Here is a 16,184-nt window from a genome sequence, read left to right as displayed (position 1 = left end):
TTTCTAGGATCTCTACAAAAGAACCTTATATGTTTCTCCATGTTACAACTTCCAGATGTATGCTAACAAATAATTTATCTGGTAAAGTTTCTGTTTTCATAATAAACATACTGGTTTTTATATGATTTTATCTGGCCAAAAAGAAAAATCATATGTACATATATATACATAAAACATTTTTAATCTTGGAGCCAGCCTGCCTGCCTGCCTGCCTGCCTGCCTGCCTGCCTGCCTGCCTGCCTGCCTGCCTGCCTGCCTTCCTTCCTTCCTTCCTTCCTTCCTTCCTTCCTTCCTTCCTTCCTTCCTTCCTTCCTTCCTTCGTTCCTTCCTTCCTTCCTTCCTTCCTTTCTTCTTCCTTCTTCTCCTCTCTTTTCCTCCCTCTCTTCCTCCCTCCCTTCCCTCCTTCCTTCCTGTCCTCCTGCCTTTCTTTCCCTGCAGTTTCTGGAGCTTGAATTTAGGGCTTAGGTGTAACAGAGCTTCTGTGCTCAAAAACTAGTGTTCTACCACTTGTGCCAAAGCTCCGCTTCTGTGGTTAATTGGGGAAAAGAGTTTCATAGAATTACCTTTATGGTCTGGCTTTGAACCACAATCCTCAGATTTGAATCTCCTGAGTAGGATTATAGGCATGTGCCACTGGTGCCCAGATGAGTCCAGATTTTAAAATTTTATTAATTATTAATAATTATTATTGTAGTGTGTGTCTGGTGTGTGTGTGTGTGTGTGTTTTGGAGCATGAACTCATGGCCTGGGCACCATCCCTTAGCTTTTGTGCTCAAGGATGGCACTCTACCACTCAGCTTTCTGAATAGCTAGGATTACATTGTGGCAACATATCATCTTTTATGTAGATTTAAATAAGAAAAAAATCTTGTATATGAGATACACACACACACACACACACACACACACACACACGATATACCTAGTGAGTGGATCCATGTTACCAGTTTCAGTGTTGTTCATTCCTTTGTGTCTAATACATATTTCCATTTCCATCTAGAACTTAAAAAAAGTCTCTGCCTAAGGATTTAATTTAACACTTCCTATAGGGTAGGCTTGTAGTGAGAATTTTTAATCTGCTTGTATATGTATAAAAAGGTTTCATTTTATAAAGATGTTTTTGCTGAATATTACTTCTATGCTGACAGAAAATTTCCCCTCAGTACCTTGAAGATTTTGCCCTATATTTTCTCATTTATATTGCTTCCTGTAAAAAAAAATGTAGCATTTCTTTTATGACCAGAGATGTTGAGCATTTCTTCATGTGTCTATAGGCCATTTTTGTTTCTTCTTCAGAGAAGACTGTCTTTAAGTCTTCGGCCCAATTTTTAATGGGATGGTTGTTACTTTGGAGGGATTCAATTTTTTGAGTTGTTGATATATTTTAGATATGAGGCCTTTGTCTGTTGTTTGGTTGGTGAAGATTTTCTCCCACTCTGTAGGCTTCCTGATTAGTTTACTAGCTATGTCCTTTGCCATACAAAAGCTCTGCAGTTTAATGCAGTCCCACTTATCCAGCCTTTCTCTGATTTGTTGTGATTCTTGGTCCTTATTAAGAAAGTTTCGACCTGTGCCAAGGAGGCCTAGTGTATCTCCTATTCCTTCTTGTGAAGTTTTTAGTGTCAGCTTTTACCTCCAGGTCTTTGATCCATTTGGAGTTAGTTCTAGTGCAGGGTGACAAAGAAGGATCCAACTTTAGTTTTCTGCAGGGGCTTAACCAGTTCTGCCAGCACAACTTGTTGAAGAGGCTGTCTTTCTTCCAGTCTATTTTTTTTGGCTCCCTTGTCAAAGATTAGGTGGCCATAGGTCTGTGGTTTAATATCTGGGTCCTCAGTTCTATTCCAATGGTCTTCAGGCCTGTTCCTGTGCCAGTACCAAGCTGTTTTGAGAATTATAGCTCTGTAATAGAGTCTAAAGTTTGGAATTGAAATTCCTCCAGCGCTGTTCTTTCTGCTAAGAAGTGTTTTTGCTATACGGGGTCTTTTATTATTCCATATGAAATTTTGGGTTGCCTCTTCTATTTCTTTAAAGAATGCCATTGGGATATTGATGGGTATTGCATTGAATTTGTAGATAGCTCTTGGCAAGATTGTCATTTTCACAATGTTGATTCTTCCAATCCAGGAGCAGGGGAGGTTTTTCCATTTCCTTAGTTCTGCTTTAATTTCCTTTTTCAGGGTTTTAAAGTTTTCGTCAAAAAGGTCCTTTACATTCTTAGTTAAGCTAATTCCTAGGTACTTTATTTTCTTTGAGGCTATTGTGAAAGGAGTTTCTTTCCTGATTATTGCCTCATTCCTCTCACTGTTGGCGTAAAGGAAGGCAGTTGATTTTTGAGGGTTGATTTTATAGCCTGCTACTCTTCCAAAGCTTTGAATCAGCTCAAGGAGCTTGGGAGTAGAGTCTAAAGGATTCTTTAAATACAGAATCATGTCATCTGCAAAGAGGGATAGTTTTATTTCCTCTTTCCCTACTTGGATCCCCTTTATGCTTGCTTCTTGCCTTATTGCACTGGCTAGGAATTCTAGTACTATGTTAAAGAGGAGTGGAGAGAGTGGGCATCCTTGTCTCGTTCCTGATTTTAGAGGGAATGGCTTTAGCTTTTCGCCATTAAGTATAATACTAGCTGTGGGTTTGTCATACACAGCCTTTATTATATTGAGGAATGTGCCTTGGATTCCTAGTTTCTCCAGAGCTTTTAACATAAAGGGGTGTTGGATCTTGTCAAATGCCTTTTCCGTGTCTATTGAGACAATCATGTGATTTTTGTCCTTGCTCCTGTTGATGTGTCGAATTATATTAATTGATTTGCGTATGTTGAACCAGCTTTGCCTCCCCGTGATGAATCCAGTTTGATCATAGTGTATAATTTTTTTGATGAGTTGTTGTAGACGGTTGGCCAGTATTTTGTTGAGAAGTTTTGCATCGATGTTCATCAAAGATATAGGTCTATAGTTCTCTTTCTTTGATGAATCTCTGTCTGGTTTGGGGATGAGGGTTATACTGGCTTCATAGAATGAGTTTGGTAAGGAACCTTCATTTTCAATTTCGTTGAAGAGCTTGCAAATCAAAACAACTCTAAGATTCCACCTCACTCCAGTTAGAATGGCCAGGATCAGGAAAACGAATAACAACAGATGCTGGAGGGGATGTGGCCAGGAGGGATCACTACTACAATGTTGGTGGGAGTGCAAACTCGTTCAACCACTATGGAAAGCAGTGGGGCAGTGCCTCAAAAGGCTAACCATAGAACTCCCCTATGACCCAGCAATTCCACTACTTGGCATTTACCCAACCATCCAGAAACAAGGACATACTAAATCCACTAGCACAACAATGTTCATTGCAGCACTATTCACCATAGCAAAGATATGGAACCAACCTAGATGTCCCTCAGTTGATGAGTGGATCAACAAGATGTGGTATTTGTACACAATGGAATTCTATGCTGCTGTCAGAAAGAATGACATCGCCCCATTTGTTAGGAAATGGAAAGACTTAGAAAAAATCATATTAAGTGAAGTAAGCCAGACTCAAAGGAACTTAGGCTCAATGGTTTCCCTCATTTGTCATAATCAGTAGAAACCTTGGGCTCTACTAGCAGAGATCTGCAATAGAGCAAAATCTTGATACATAAGGCCATATAAAGTGAAGCTAATTGAAAGGACTTCCAGGATATTGAAACAAAAGCCATATAATGAATGATTGTTGTCCTTAATGTACTATGTTGTCTCTCATCTCCTTTGCTGTCCCTTGGTTATCTCATATTGGTATAGTATCTCACTTTGTTATCTGATATATTGAATTTATTTGTATTTGGATATTTGAAATTTGATAGGGAAGGGGGGAAAACCAAGACGGGTGGGGGGTGTGGGGGGGAGGGAAATGGGTACCAAGACATGTGAAAGGGTATCAATGTATGTGAATTAATGCACCTTCTATCTGGCAAATATCATGTAACCCTTTTACTAATTGCAATAAAAATATTATAATAAAAAATATTAATTGGTAAAAAGGCAAAAAAAATTTAAAAAATGTAGCATCGTTCTTATATCTATGTATGTAATTTATCTCCCCCCCCTTGGTTGCTTCTAGTATTTTCTCTGCTGTTGGTTTTGAACAGTTTGATTGGCATATCTTTATATTTTATTTTTATTTCTGACAATGATCTTGCTAGGTCTGTGGATTTACAATTTTTTTTTACCAAATTTGGAAAAATTTAAAGATGTTACCACTAAAATATTTTCTACCTCTTTATTCTCTTCTGGTTTTTGGATTTATTCTTTCCTTTTTTTTTTTGGTTGAGGGAAAGTAGCAATACAGGTATATATTGCCTGTCCTGGGGATTGAACTCTGGGCCTGGGCACTGTTGTTGAGCTTTCTCAAGGCTAGTGCTCTATCACTTGAGCCACAGCACCATTTCTGGCCTTTTTCTACCACTAGGCCATACTCTGGGCCCAATACAGGTATATTTATTGCACATTTTATTAGTGGATAGATAAGCAAAAAAAAAAAAAGATAAAATATACCACTAAAAGGGGAAGCCAACACAAAATCCAAAATATTTTTCATAGTTTAAACTGAAGGAAAATAGCTACAATTTCATCTAAGAAAACTGTTAAAGTCAGGGGTATTCTGCTGGTTTTAGAATAGTTGGAAATAGCATCTGAATATTTTTAGTTTTAAATGTAAACCTTTTGTAAAAGCAGGATAGCATGGAATGTTTATTTTCAGCAGAGAACTATATACTGTTCCCTTCCAACATTTTATGAATTGTACTCTCCAAAATAAGGAAACCGGAAAATAAAGAAGCAAATAATTGCCAGGAAAAAGAAACAGACTTGGAATATTAGAAAAGGATAAAAACTCTTGAGAGAAGTTTTGAATACTCTTTATTCTCTTTTGAAAACTGATTATACTGTAATAGTAAGCCAGATTAGTTTCTGCAGTATCATACTGAAGGTTTGTTTATTAACTTATTTAATCATTGTGTTTGTCTCTGTTCTTCACTGTGGATAGTTCCTGTTTCCAATTTTCAAGTTCATTGACTTGTTTTTTTCCTGAAATGTCTAATCTAAAACTGTCCCATGCAGTGTATTTATCTCAGATTTTGTAATTTTCATCTCTAGAAGTTGGATTTTGGCCTGTTTGTTTTTTGGGTTTGGTTTTGGTTAGTCATGGGGCTTGAAGTCAGGACCTGGATGCTATCCCTGAGGGTTTTTTGCTTTAAGGCTCTACCTTTTGAGCCAGTGCTCCTCTTTGGGCTTTCTAGTTAATTGAGCTAAGAGTCTCATGTATTTTCCTTCTGGGGCTGGCTTTGAGCTGTGATCCTCAATATCAGCCTCCTGAGTAGGTACAACTACGAATTTGAGCTGCCCATGCTTGGTTGAGTTTGGTGTTCTTGTCTGCTAACATGTTCAGTCTTTTCTCTAGCTTTTTGAACATATGGTAATCAGTTATGGTAGCTTTATAATTACTGAGTATCTTTCTCTGCTGCTTTTAACATTTGTGTTCCTCTTGGTATATTTCATCTTCGTGTTTTAAAAAGAATTCAGCATTTTCCTGCTCCTTTGCATGCCTGTTACATTTTTTATTTGGGTTTTAGACATTGCAACTTCTACTTTGTTGAGTGCTTGATATATTTATGTTCCTATAAGTGTTCTTATTTTAAGATTTGTTAAAATAAAAGCAGAATCACATTTAATATGGTGCTAATTATTTCCCACTGCTGAGGCAGGATCCAACTGCTTACCCATTTCTGTATGAAATGAAATTTTTCATTCTGGCTTTTTAGAACAGCAAGTATTCATAGATTTGTTTGAGCTCTGAGTACTCATCCTTCTAATCCTTTTAGATGGTTCTTTTCCTTTTAGTAGTTTCTTTACACAAATGTGCTCATCAGTACTCTACTGAATAAGCCAAATACTTCTGCAAATCTTTATAGTTCTCTTACTGTGCATGCTTCTTCTGTTTTTTTGACTAACCACTCTGGTCTCTTGAATTCTGAGTTCTCTTACAAGGTGGGGGATTCATCAGAACTGGCTTGGATATCCCTTGTCATGTCCTTAGATCCTGGCAAAACCCACCTTTTCTTTTTTTTTTTTTTCTCTCGTTGTTTATTTGTTTTTGTTGATGGGTCATGGGACTTGAACTCTGGGCTGGGTGTTGTCCCTGAGCTCTTCAAGGCTACCACCCTACCCTTTGAGCCACAATGCATCTTCCAGTTTTCTGGTGGTTAATTGGAGATCAAGAATCTGACAGACTTTAGTACTTGGGTTGGCTTTGAACTCTAGTCCTCAGAATACAGGCGTGAGCCACCATGCCCAGCCCCACCTTTATTTTCTCTCTCTCAGGAAAGTGTCTTTTGCTTCCTTGTATTAGATGTGTTGAAAACCATTGCTTAATATTTGTCCTTTTATTCTCATGTGGGAGAACATAACTAGTGTCTAGTATTCTATCTTGCCTAGAAGTGGAAGCCCTGTTATTTTTAATAAACTTAATTATGGAAATCTCAAACATGTACAGACGTAGAGAATCATGTAATGCATTATTGTGTTCTCATCACCCATATCAGCCATTATTATCTCTGAGCCTGTCTTACCTACTACCTCAGCTTTCAGTCTTTCATTGCTAGTGAATTAATAATAGTTCAGCCCTAATAAATTTAGTATTGATTGCTATTACATGACAAAGCAATCCTCTCACCTCCCTCCCTCTCTCTCTCTCTCTCTCTCTCTCTCTCTCTCTCTCTCTCTCTCTCTCTCTCTCTCTCTCTTTCTCTCTCTCTCTCTCTCTTCCTTCCTCCCTTCCTCCCTCCCCACTATGTCTCTGTCTTTGTCTTTGTCTTTCTCTCTCTTTCTCTCTCTCCCTCCCTTCCTCCTTCCCACCCTTTCCTTCCCTCCCTTTCCTTGTACTAGGATTTGAACTCTGGGCCTTATGCTTGTACAGCTTTGCTTGCTTACTGGTGCTTTATCACTTGAATCATGACTCCAGCCCAACTTTTTTGTTGGTTATTATTAATTTTTGGAGAGGAAGTTTCAAAGACTTCTGTCCAGGCTGGCTTTGAACTTTGATCCTGTGGATCACAGTCTCCTGTGTAGCTAGGTAACCTGAGCCTCTGGCACCTGGCACCAACCTATCTTTGAAAGGATTACCATATTAACCAGGTGCTGGTGGCACACATATGTAATCCTAGCTACTCAGGAGGCTGAGAGCTAATGATTGGGATTCTAAGCCAGCCCAGATAGAAAAGTCTATGTATCTCCAAAGTTTTTACCTTTACCAAATTACAGTACTCACACCATGAATAGTTTGCTTTTCCATTGTTTTTCCAGTTTTGCTTGTTTTAGTTTTAAGTTGATTTGTTTGAAACAATATCTTATGATTTTTTTCCTTTGATTAGTTAGACTCTTGATACTGTTCCCCAGACCTGACACTATACACCATATTATGACATGAGCTGTTCTGTTTATTTTCTCTGGCTGTTATATTTCTTCTCATAGGTACCACTTCCTCCTACCAAAGTTTCTGTTTTATACTGTTGCTTCCGTATATATAATAGTATTGTTATTTTTTTAACTTAAAAAACATTCAAAGAATAAAACAAGGCACACAAAAATGTGTATAAAGTGCTTTTTAAACTTTTTACTTCTTTTTTCAGATAGGATCTTGCTAGCTTTGAACTCAGGATCCTGCTGCTCAGCATTCCTAGTGTTGATATTATAGATAGTCCACTAACCATACTTAGCCTAATATACTTTTTTTTACTTAAAAATTAGAGCCTGGAGTATGTGTATTCAAGCATACCTACATTCACACTGTATATAGAATATTCTTGTTTGAGGGAGGATTCAGGAGAAAATAATAATAATAATAATAATAATAATAATGATGATGATGATAACAACTGTTTCTGTTGAGGTGAACTATTTAACTGAACTCAAAACACATTTTTAAATTTGGTTGTTTGATTTATTTACATCATTGTATTTGTTTCAAATAAAGTAATGTTAAAGTAAATCTGTTGAATATTGAATCAATTAGGAAAATCTAAACCTAGTGTTAGGAAGTCTTCAATTTCTACATTCGAACTGGTTGCCTTTCTCTTTCCCAGCTAGGTTGTAGCACTTTCATTTATCATGTGGGAATATGTCAGCGTGGTGTTGGTTGTTACATTGTCTAGAGATTTCCACCATTATTAATGTACTATCACCCAGGATTCTAACTTTCCTATACTTAGTGTGGTCTATCCAAGCTGCCTTTAGCTCATTTAAGAAAATAATTGAAAAAAAAAAAAAAAGAAAGAAGGGCGGGGAGTTTGGCCTAGTGGTTAAAATGCTTTCCTAGCATACATGAAGACCCAGGTTCGATTCCTTGGTACCACATATATAGAAAAAGCTGGAAGTGGTGCTGAGGCTCAAGTGGTAGAGCTCTAGCCTTGAGAAAGTCCAAGGACAGTGCTCAGACCCTGAGCTCAAGCCCAGGACTGGCAAAAAAAAAAAAAAAAGAAAATAATTTTACGGGCTGGGAGTGTAGCCTCGTGGTAGAGTCTTTGCCTAGCATGCACGAAACCCTGGGTTCAATTACTTGGTTCCATATTCATAGAAAAAGCTGAAAGTGGCTCAAGTGGTATAGCACTAGCCTTGAAAAAAACTAAAGGACAATGCCCAGGCCCTGAGTTCAAGTCCCATGACTGGCAAAATAAATAAGTAAAATAATTTTATTGTTGTTATTAAGGTGTACAGAGAGGTTACCATTTCATAAGCTAGGTAATAAGTACATTTCTTTTTATTTATTTATTATTATTGAGGTGCTAAATAGTGTCCCCATTCTGAAGCAGTAACCATCTTGTTGTTTATATAAACTGTGAGTGACCCCAAAGTGCACATAAATTAAAGAAACAGAATTGTGGTGCCATTAAGTCCCAGGAAGTGACCTGTCTGTGTTAAAATTAATCAGAACTCCTGTGAATTCAAGGGATGGCATTTGTTTCCTAAGCCATAAAAGTACCCTCAGACAGCTAATTAGGACTCTACTGGCATGGGAACCTCTCCTTAGCTTCCATTGCCCTGAAATGTCCCTACCACCCCCTCATCTCACTCAAATAGCTGATTGCTGTGTTGATGTAAATCTGTGGTCTTTACCTTTAAAAGCCCTGTAAAAATTCAGCTCAGCGCCTCCTCCTAAGCTCCTGCTGTATGGGTGCATAGGACAGGGGCCCAAGCTATAGCCCACCTGAATAAAGCCTTGCTTTTGCATTTCGGAACATCTGGCTCTTGGTGGTTTCCTTGGTGATCATCCTGAGACTTGAGCATTACATTATTATTTTATTTTTTGATAAGTTCTGGGGCTTGAGCTCAGGGCCTAAGCACTGTCCTTGGGCTTTCCTAAGGCTTGAGCTCTGCCACTTGAGCTATAGCACCACTTCCAGCTTTTTCTATGTCTGTGCCTCCAAGGAATCGAACCCTGGTCTTTGTGCATGCTAGACAAGCACTCTACCACTAGGTTACACTCCTGGCCCACATCCATCTTTCTTTCTTTCTTTCTTTCTTTCTTTCTTTCTTTCTTTCTTTCTTTCTTTCTTTCTTTCTTTCTTTCTTTCTTTTGTTCTTTTTTGTACGATGTTACTCTTTCCTTTCCTTTCTCCCAGTTTCTCCCTCTCATTCCTACCTACAGGTTATTTATCTCACTTTTTTGTTTGTTTGATTGTTTTTGGCAGCTGTGGGACTTGAACTCTGGTTTGGACATTGTCCCAGTGCTCTTCAGCTCAAGGCTACCGCCCTACCTCTTGAGCCACAGCACCACTTATCTCACTTTTAAGTACCACTTTTCTCCTATGTAATCTGTACCTTTTGCCTGTTCTTTAGGTTTGGATTATTCCCAAGTTTTAGCCTTCTGATTGCTTTGATGCAACATTCTTCTAGAATATCTTTTCACTTTCTCTTTACCTGTTTGGCAAGATATTGTGTAGGTGAGTTATTATTTATATCAGAGTTTGAAATTCTTAGGAAAGGATGCAAACTTCATGTGATCTTTGTGACATTCAGAAAGTTATTTAGATTGCTTTGTTTGCCAGTTGTAGGAACAACTGAATTAGTGTATGTAAAGTATCTTAGAACACTATGGTATTGTTATTATATTGTATAATGCTTTGTATTTAGTAGACTTGGAGTGAGATGTAATACATTGAATAACGGGTTATTGAATAAATGAATTAAGATAAATGAAGTTGATCTAAATATTAACTGTAGTTTTTTTATAACTAGTATTTATTTGTTCATTTGTTGATCATTAGAGTAAGAGTTGAGTGGTTCCTATATATTAGGCATTGATGGACAGTGTTGGGAAAACAATGATGACTAAAGACAGACTATGTCTACTAGTTTGTAATACTGAAATATGGATCACAAGAGATTATAACAGGGAGGAGTCAAATTTAGTTTGAAGGCCAAAGTGAAAATTAGCTTTTCTGATTAAAAGCAGGTATGAAGAATTTTCTTTGAATAATAATTATTGCACCTCTGTTTTTTTTTTATTTTAGAAAATAGACCAGCAGGTATTGTATTAAGCATGATTGTATTCAGCAGTTTAGTTATTCTTAAGGGTCCTGGTAATAATTACTAGATTTTTTTTTACAGCTTGGAGAACATGAAGCTGAAATTCTTAAAGTGTGACAGGTTCATTTCATATAGTGATTTTAGTAAAATTAGCTATATTGTAAAACTTCTGTAGTACTTGAAATCCATTGCTGTAGTTGAAAGACAGGGCAGAAATTTGGAGGTTTTTTTTCTGAATTAAAAATTATTTTTAAATTAAAAATTTTATTGTACAGGTGATATACAGAGCCAAGAGTACATTTCCTATTGAACAGTATCACCCCCTCCCAGTTTTTCCCCTTTCCCCTCTTGACTTCCCAGCCCCTCCCCGCCCAAGTTGTATAGTTCATTTCCAACATAGTGTCTAGTGTGTTTCACTGGCAAATTGGTTCACCCTTTGTAAACCCACTGTTTTTGTATCTTTTGAGAAATGGTCTCTATGTATCCCATATTGTTTTGATCCTGCTGCCTCAGCCTCTAGAGTGTTACGATTACAGGTGTGTGCCTCCAGGCCCACCATATTTGAAAATACTTGATTTTAGTAATTACGGTTTCACGTTATTTTCTTTTTACACATTAGGTATTAAATCCACAACATCTGGAATTGTTAAAAGCCCAAATACAACAAGAATTGGAAGCTCCAATGAGAGAACATTTTCAGAATTTGGACCAAGTAAGTAATTATGTAAAACAGTACATTTATCCTTATGTGACTTTGAAAGTCTTGATGAAAAGCATCCTTCCTTTACTGGAAAGCCCTCCAGTGGCCTTCCATTCTATTCAGAGTTCTTATGGTGGTCTACCAAGTCTTCACAAGATTGGACTCCCATCACCGATCTGAACTCCTTTCCTACATTCACATTTGTCTTCTGATGCATCGTTTGCACTCAAGAAACATAATTAAAAAGACTTTGCTTTCATATTATTTCTGCCTTGAATATTTTCCTGATATCTCTAGTCTAATTTCTCAGTCCTGTACAAGTTTTTGCCTAAAATGTCACTTTCTCATTAGGTCTATTCTGACTGCTACCTCATTCCTCATTTCTCCATTTATATTGCAGTTACTTTTCCCATCACTGCTTAAGCCTTTGGATACTACTTACCTTTCTTTGTGCTTTTTTTTCTTTGTTGTTGTTTTTTGTTTTTGTTTTTGCCAGTCCCAGGGCTTGAACTCAGAGCCTAGGCACTGTCCTTGGGCTTTCTCAAGGCTGGTGTTCTACCGCTTGAGCCACAGTGCCACTTCCAGCTTTTTCTGTGTATGTGGTACTGAGGAATGGAACCTCCAGGGCTTTGATCATGCTAGGCAAGCATTCTACCACGAGGCCACGCTCCTAGCCTGTGTGTTTTTTTCCCCTCTAATATATACCATCTTCTAAATTGTTACCTAATTTACTTACTTATTGTGCTTATTTTCTGTGTTTAATCACCTCTAGAATGGAAGTTACACGAGAAGGAAAACTATATTTTGTTCACTATTGCATTCCAAATTCCCAGGACAGTTCCTAACATATAAGACATGCTCATTTAAAAGTTGTTGAATGAAAGGATGAATTTCATACTGTCTCAAAGAGGAAATTATTTGTTTACTTTAGTGACTAGTCTTCTTTTAAGAAATGTTGGTATAATTTGACTAAATGTTTAATAAAAGGAATTGGAGAAGTAGAGTAGGTATTGTGCTAGACAATTTATATAGTCCCGTTTTTGGGAGGTGTGGGGAGGTCAGGGTGCTGTCCTTGAGTAATCTTGCTCATATCTAAGACTCTGTCTCTTTGAACCTCAGCTCCATTTCCAGTTTTCTGTTGGTTAATTGGCGATAAGTCTCATAGACTTTGTTGCTTGGACTGGCTTTGAACTGTAATCCTTAGATCTTGCCTCCTGAGTTGTAGGATTACTGGTGTGAGCCACCAGTGCTGGACTATATATTCCATTTTTTTTAAACACTTGTACCAGACCTTTCACATACAAATGATTATTATTACCTGTACCATGGACCCCTTTAGAAAGTTGTAACCCATTGGTACATTTGTTGAGCAAAACAAATATGAAATCTTTAATGTTTTATTAAATTCACAGTAGGGTCTTTCAAATATATGTGTAGTGGCAAAGTTTTGTGGGGTAGAACAATTTTTGGTAATGAAGTCACCAAGACCCAAAGTAAGTGATCAAATTAAGTAGAAGCAAGATTTTATGTGGCAGTACTGGGGTTTGAACTCTGACTCTCAAACTGAATCACATTTCTTGTACTGTTTTTTCCTGTTTTGTACATGAAGTCTAGTGAACTTTTCTGCCCAGACTGGCTTCTAAGATCTCAGATTTTTGAGAAATGAAGAATACAGATGTAAGCCATTGGAAGCTAGTTTAGAACAAGTTTTGTTTTTTGAGTATGAAGTATATTAGTAACATTATCAAACATATCTTCTTGGTTTATAAGCTGGCTTAGAAATCTTTCTACTAAAAGTGACTAAACTGATATGAATCATACTTTTCCTTATTACCTAGATTTCTAGTAAACACTCTTGCATCCTTCTTCTATATTGCCTAAGTTTCTTCTTGGTTATTTAGAATGCCATCAATGTTTGTAGATTTTTCTAGGACTGTCACATGTATTCTTTCAGGCTTGTGTGTAGAGTTGAACTATCATTAATTGAATCCTAAATTAAGTTACTGTAGGAAACACCATTTTTTTTTGGTTGTTTCTTCTTATTTGTTTTTGTGCTGGTACTGGGCTTGAACTCAGTACCTTATGTTCTCACTCAGCTTTGCTACTAGCTTCTATCTGCTGCTTAACCACCTGAACCTGGCAATTTTGCTGGAGATGGAGTCTTGCAGGCTTTTCTACTCAGGCTGGCTTTAGGTCTTAGTCTTCTGAGTAACTAGGACTACAAGCATGTGCCACTGGCTCTGGTAAACACACCATTTTATTTTCTTCAAAAAGACTAAATACTGGTATCACTTGAGTGTTTAAGGTACAACAGCAGCATGGTGTTACTTGCAGTTCTTAGAAAAAATTAAAAAAAATAAAGTAATGAAATACAGAAAAAGAAGGGATTACCTTTCATTATTTTTTTATATATTTTTTATTGTAATTAATAGAAGGGTTACATGATATTTGCCAGATAGATGGTGCATTAATTCCTATACATTGATACCCTTTCACATGTCTTGTTATTTTGAGTACCATTTGTTTTCTTGAAAAGAATATTCCAACCTTCTAAAATCCCAGAGTAACAACAATTTCCTGGGGGGGGAACGTCCAGTGTTACCACATAACTTCTATGAGTATGTAAATATATATGCCTATGTGTAAAAAGCTTAAACAGAAAAGAAATTATGTCAAAGTATTTAATATTTTTAATTTCCTTCAAAGTAACTTCTGAAACATTCTAATCAAAAATGTGTTTCTTCTGTTTGTTTGATTACTATTTCATGTAAATAGTAATAATTAAAAAACAAAAGGGAAAGAAAGAAAAATAAGAAAGATTATATTACTAGGTGAGACATAAAGTTTCAAATGCCTAAGTGACTTTAAAAGCAGGTATGAGGAAGAATGAAAACAGGCCAAGTGTGGGTTGAAAGTGTCCCTTAGCCAGCTCCTGCCATGGTGTGTTTTCCACAACTATTCTTTTATTATTGATCTCAAAATTAGTACCAGAAAGTCTCTCTGACACAGGACATAAATTCCTACTATGAAAAGATAAGTTACACTTTAGCTAATTATAAACACATCATCTTTTATCTACTTTGAATTTATTGTGACTTTTAAAAGAAGTATCTTTTTTTTAATACTTCAAAAATTTTTAGATTTTGAAAGGTAGGATGCATTCTTACATATTATTTATTAAAGATGAGTATAAGCTTTGATCATGCTATATTTATGATAGAATCTGAAGGAATAGCATTAATTGAATGGTAACTTAGTTTATGGGTACCTTTCAGAAACATAGCTGTTCTGTGTATGGGATATTTAGGAGGACTTTCCAATTTTCATTTGAAATCTGTTAAATTTACTTTGACTTTAGAATGGCCTTCAATGTAACGTAGCTAAAATTATATTTGTAAATATGATTTTTGAGTGAGTATATATTTTGTTTATGAATTTATCACATACTATTTTTCAATTAAGGAAGTGGAAAAGTATCGAGCTGAATACAATAAGCTTCGCTATGAACATACATTTCTCAAGTCAGAATTTGAACACCAGAAAGAAGAGTTTGTACGTATTTCACAAGAAGAAAAAATGAAATATGAATCAGAGGTAAATGCTTAATTTTACTGCATTATTAAGGTTGTTTTTTTATAGTTATGTCTGTAATTTTATGATTGTATAGATTTTAAAATTCCTAACTTTGATTTTAAGTATATAATTGTTTTATTAATGATGTTTTTTTTCTCTCTGCCAATATTTTCCTTGTGAATGTTTTGTCTGTTTGATAAGACAGGCTAGAAGTAGGGACTTTTATGCGAAATGGTTAATCATATTATGACTGTAAAGAAAGGTTTTTTAAACGAAATGAAAAGCATGAGGTCCTGGTAGCTCACATCTGTAATCTCAGCTACTCAGGAGGCTGAAGTCATCCTGGGCAGGAAAGTCTGTGAAACTCCTATCTCCAATTAACCACCAACAAAACCAGAAGCAGAGTTGTGGGCCGAGTGGTAGAGTTCAGGGACATTGTCCAGACCCTGGGTGCTCTGAGTTCAAGCCCCAGGACTGGTAAGAAATTTTTAAAAAGAAAAGAAATAGAAAGTGCTCCTCTAGTTACCACAGAAGTGATTAGAGGAAAATTGCTGATGTGAGGAAGTTTTAGTGGACTGCATAAAAGACTAAAATAACTATAATCTCCTCTTAGGCCAAAGCCTAATCTAGATCAATACCCTAATGTTTTCAATTCTATAAAAGCTGAAAAGGGTATGTATGTTAGTCAGCTTTCCATTATTATAACAAAATCCACTGATAAGGGAAAAAAGTTATGTTGGCATAGTTTTGGCCCCCGTTTATTTGGGCTAGTGACAGTAAGTACATCATTGTGTGAGTGATTGGCCTCTTGTCTTGGAATAAAAAAGAGAATAGGGCTGAGATTCTACTTTTCTCTTTGAGGGCATAACCCCAATTCCTTAAGATTTCCAGTTTCTCCCAATAACACCATTGGGCTTTGGGGAATTCAAGTTTCCAATGATTTCCAATGATAATAGTGAGGAAGTTGTAGAAGATTTGTCCATGAGGTTTAAAGAAAGAAGCAGTCTCTATAACCTGTACGTGTGAGATGAAGCAGCAAACACTGGGGTAGATACTGTTTAGTTAAGATATGTTGAAGATGACTACACTAAAACACAGATTATACATGTAGATGACAAGGTTCTACATTGAAGGTGACATTTGAAACTTCAGTAGCTTGAGAGCAGATGTCAATACTTCAGAACACAGATGCCTTAAGGTAGGAGCAAATGCAACTTAGGTATTTAAGTTGAAGCTAGTGCTCACTTAGCATTGTGACAAATTCTAGGGCACTTAAGAATCATACTGAACTTTACTCTGCTTATGCTATATAAATGGAACAGTGAAGCCTAGCTAACATGCCTGTTTACAACATGGCT

At 36.6% G+C, this 16,184-nt stretch overlaps 1 protein-coding gene across 2 annotated transcripts in view; it reads left to right on the top strand.

Annotated features, from left to right (window-relative positions):
* Positions 1–16,184, top strand: part of Cep83 (centrosomal protein 83) — a 97,313-nt gene that overhangs the window by 27,678 nt on the left and 53,451 nt on the right. For both annotated transcript variants that reach the window (XM_090328399.1, XM_090328398.1), the window contains exons 4-5: positions 11,173–11,265; positions 14,716–14,847. In XM_090328399.1, the coding sequence (XP_090184525.1) occupies positions 11,173–11,265; positions 14,716–14,847 (225 nt within the window). The remainder of the gene's footprint in view (positions 1–11,172; positions 11,266–14,715; positions 14,848–16,184) is intronic.

Source organism: Megascapheus bottae, chromosome 2 (assembly GCF_031878675.1).
Source record: "Megascapheus bottae isolate mThoBot1 chromosome 2, mThoBot2.hap1, whole genome shotgun sequence".
In the NCBI taxonomy this organism is placed as follows: Eukaryota; Metazoa; Chordata; class Mammalia; order Rodentia; family Geomyidae; genus Megascapheus; species Megascapheus bottae.
Note: the sequence above shows the minus strand (reverse complement) of the source record. Positions and strands in the feature narration are given on the sequence as shown.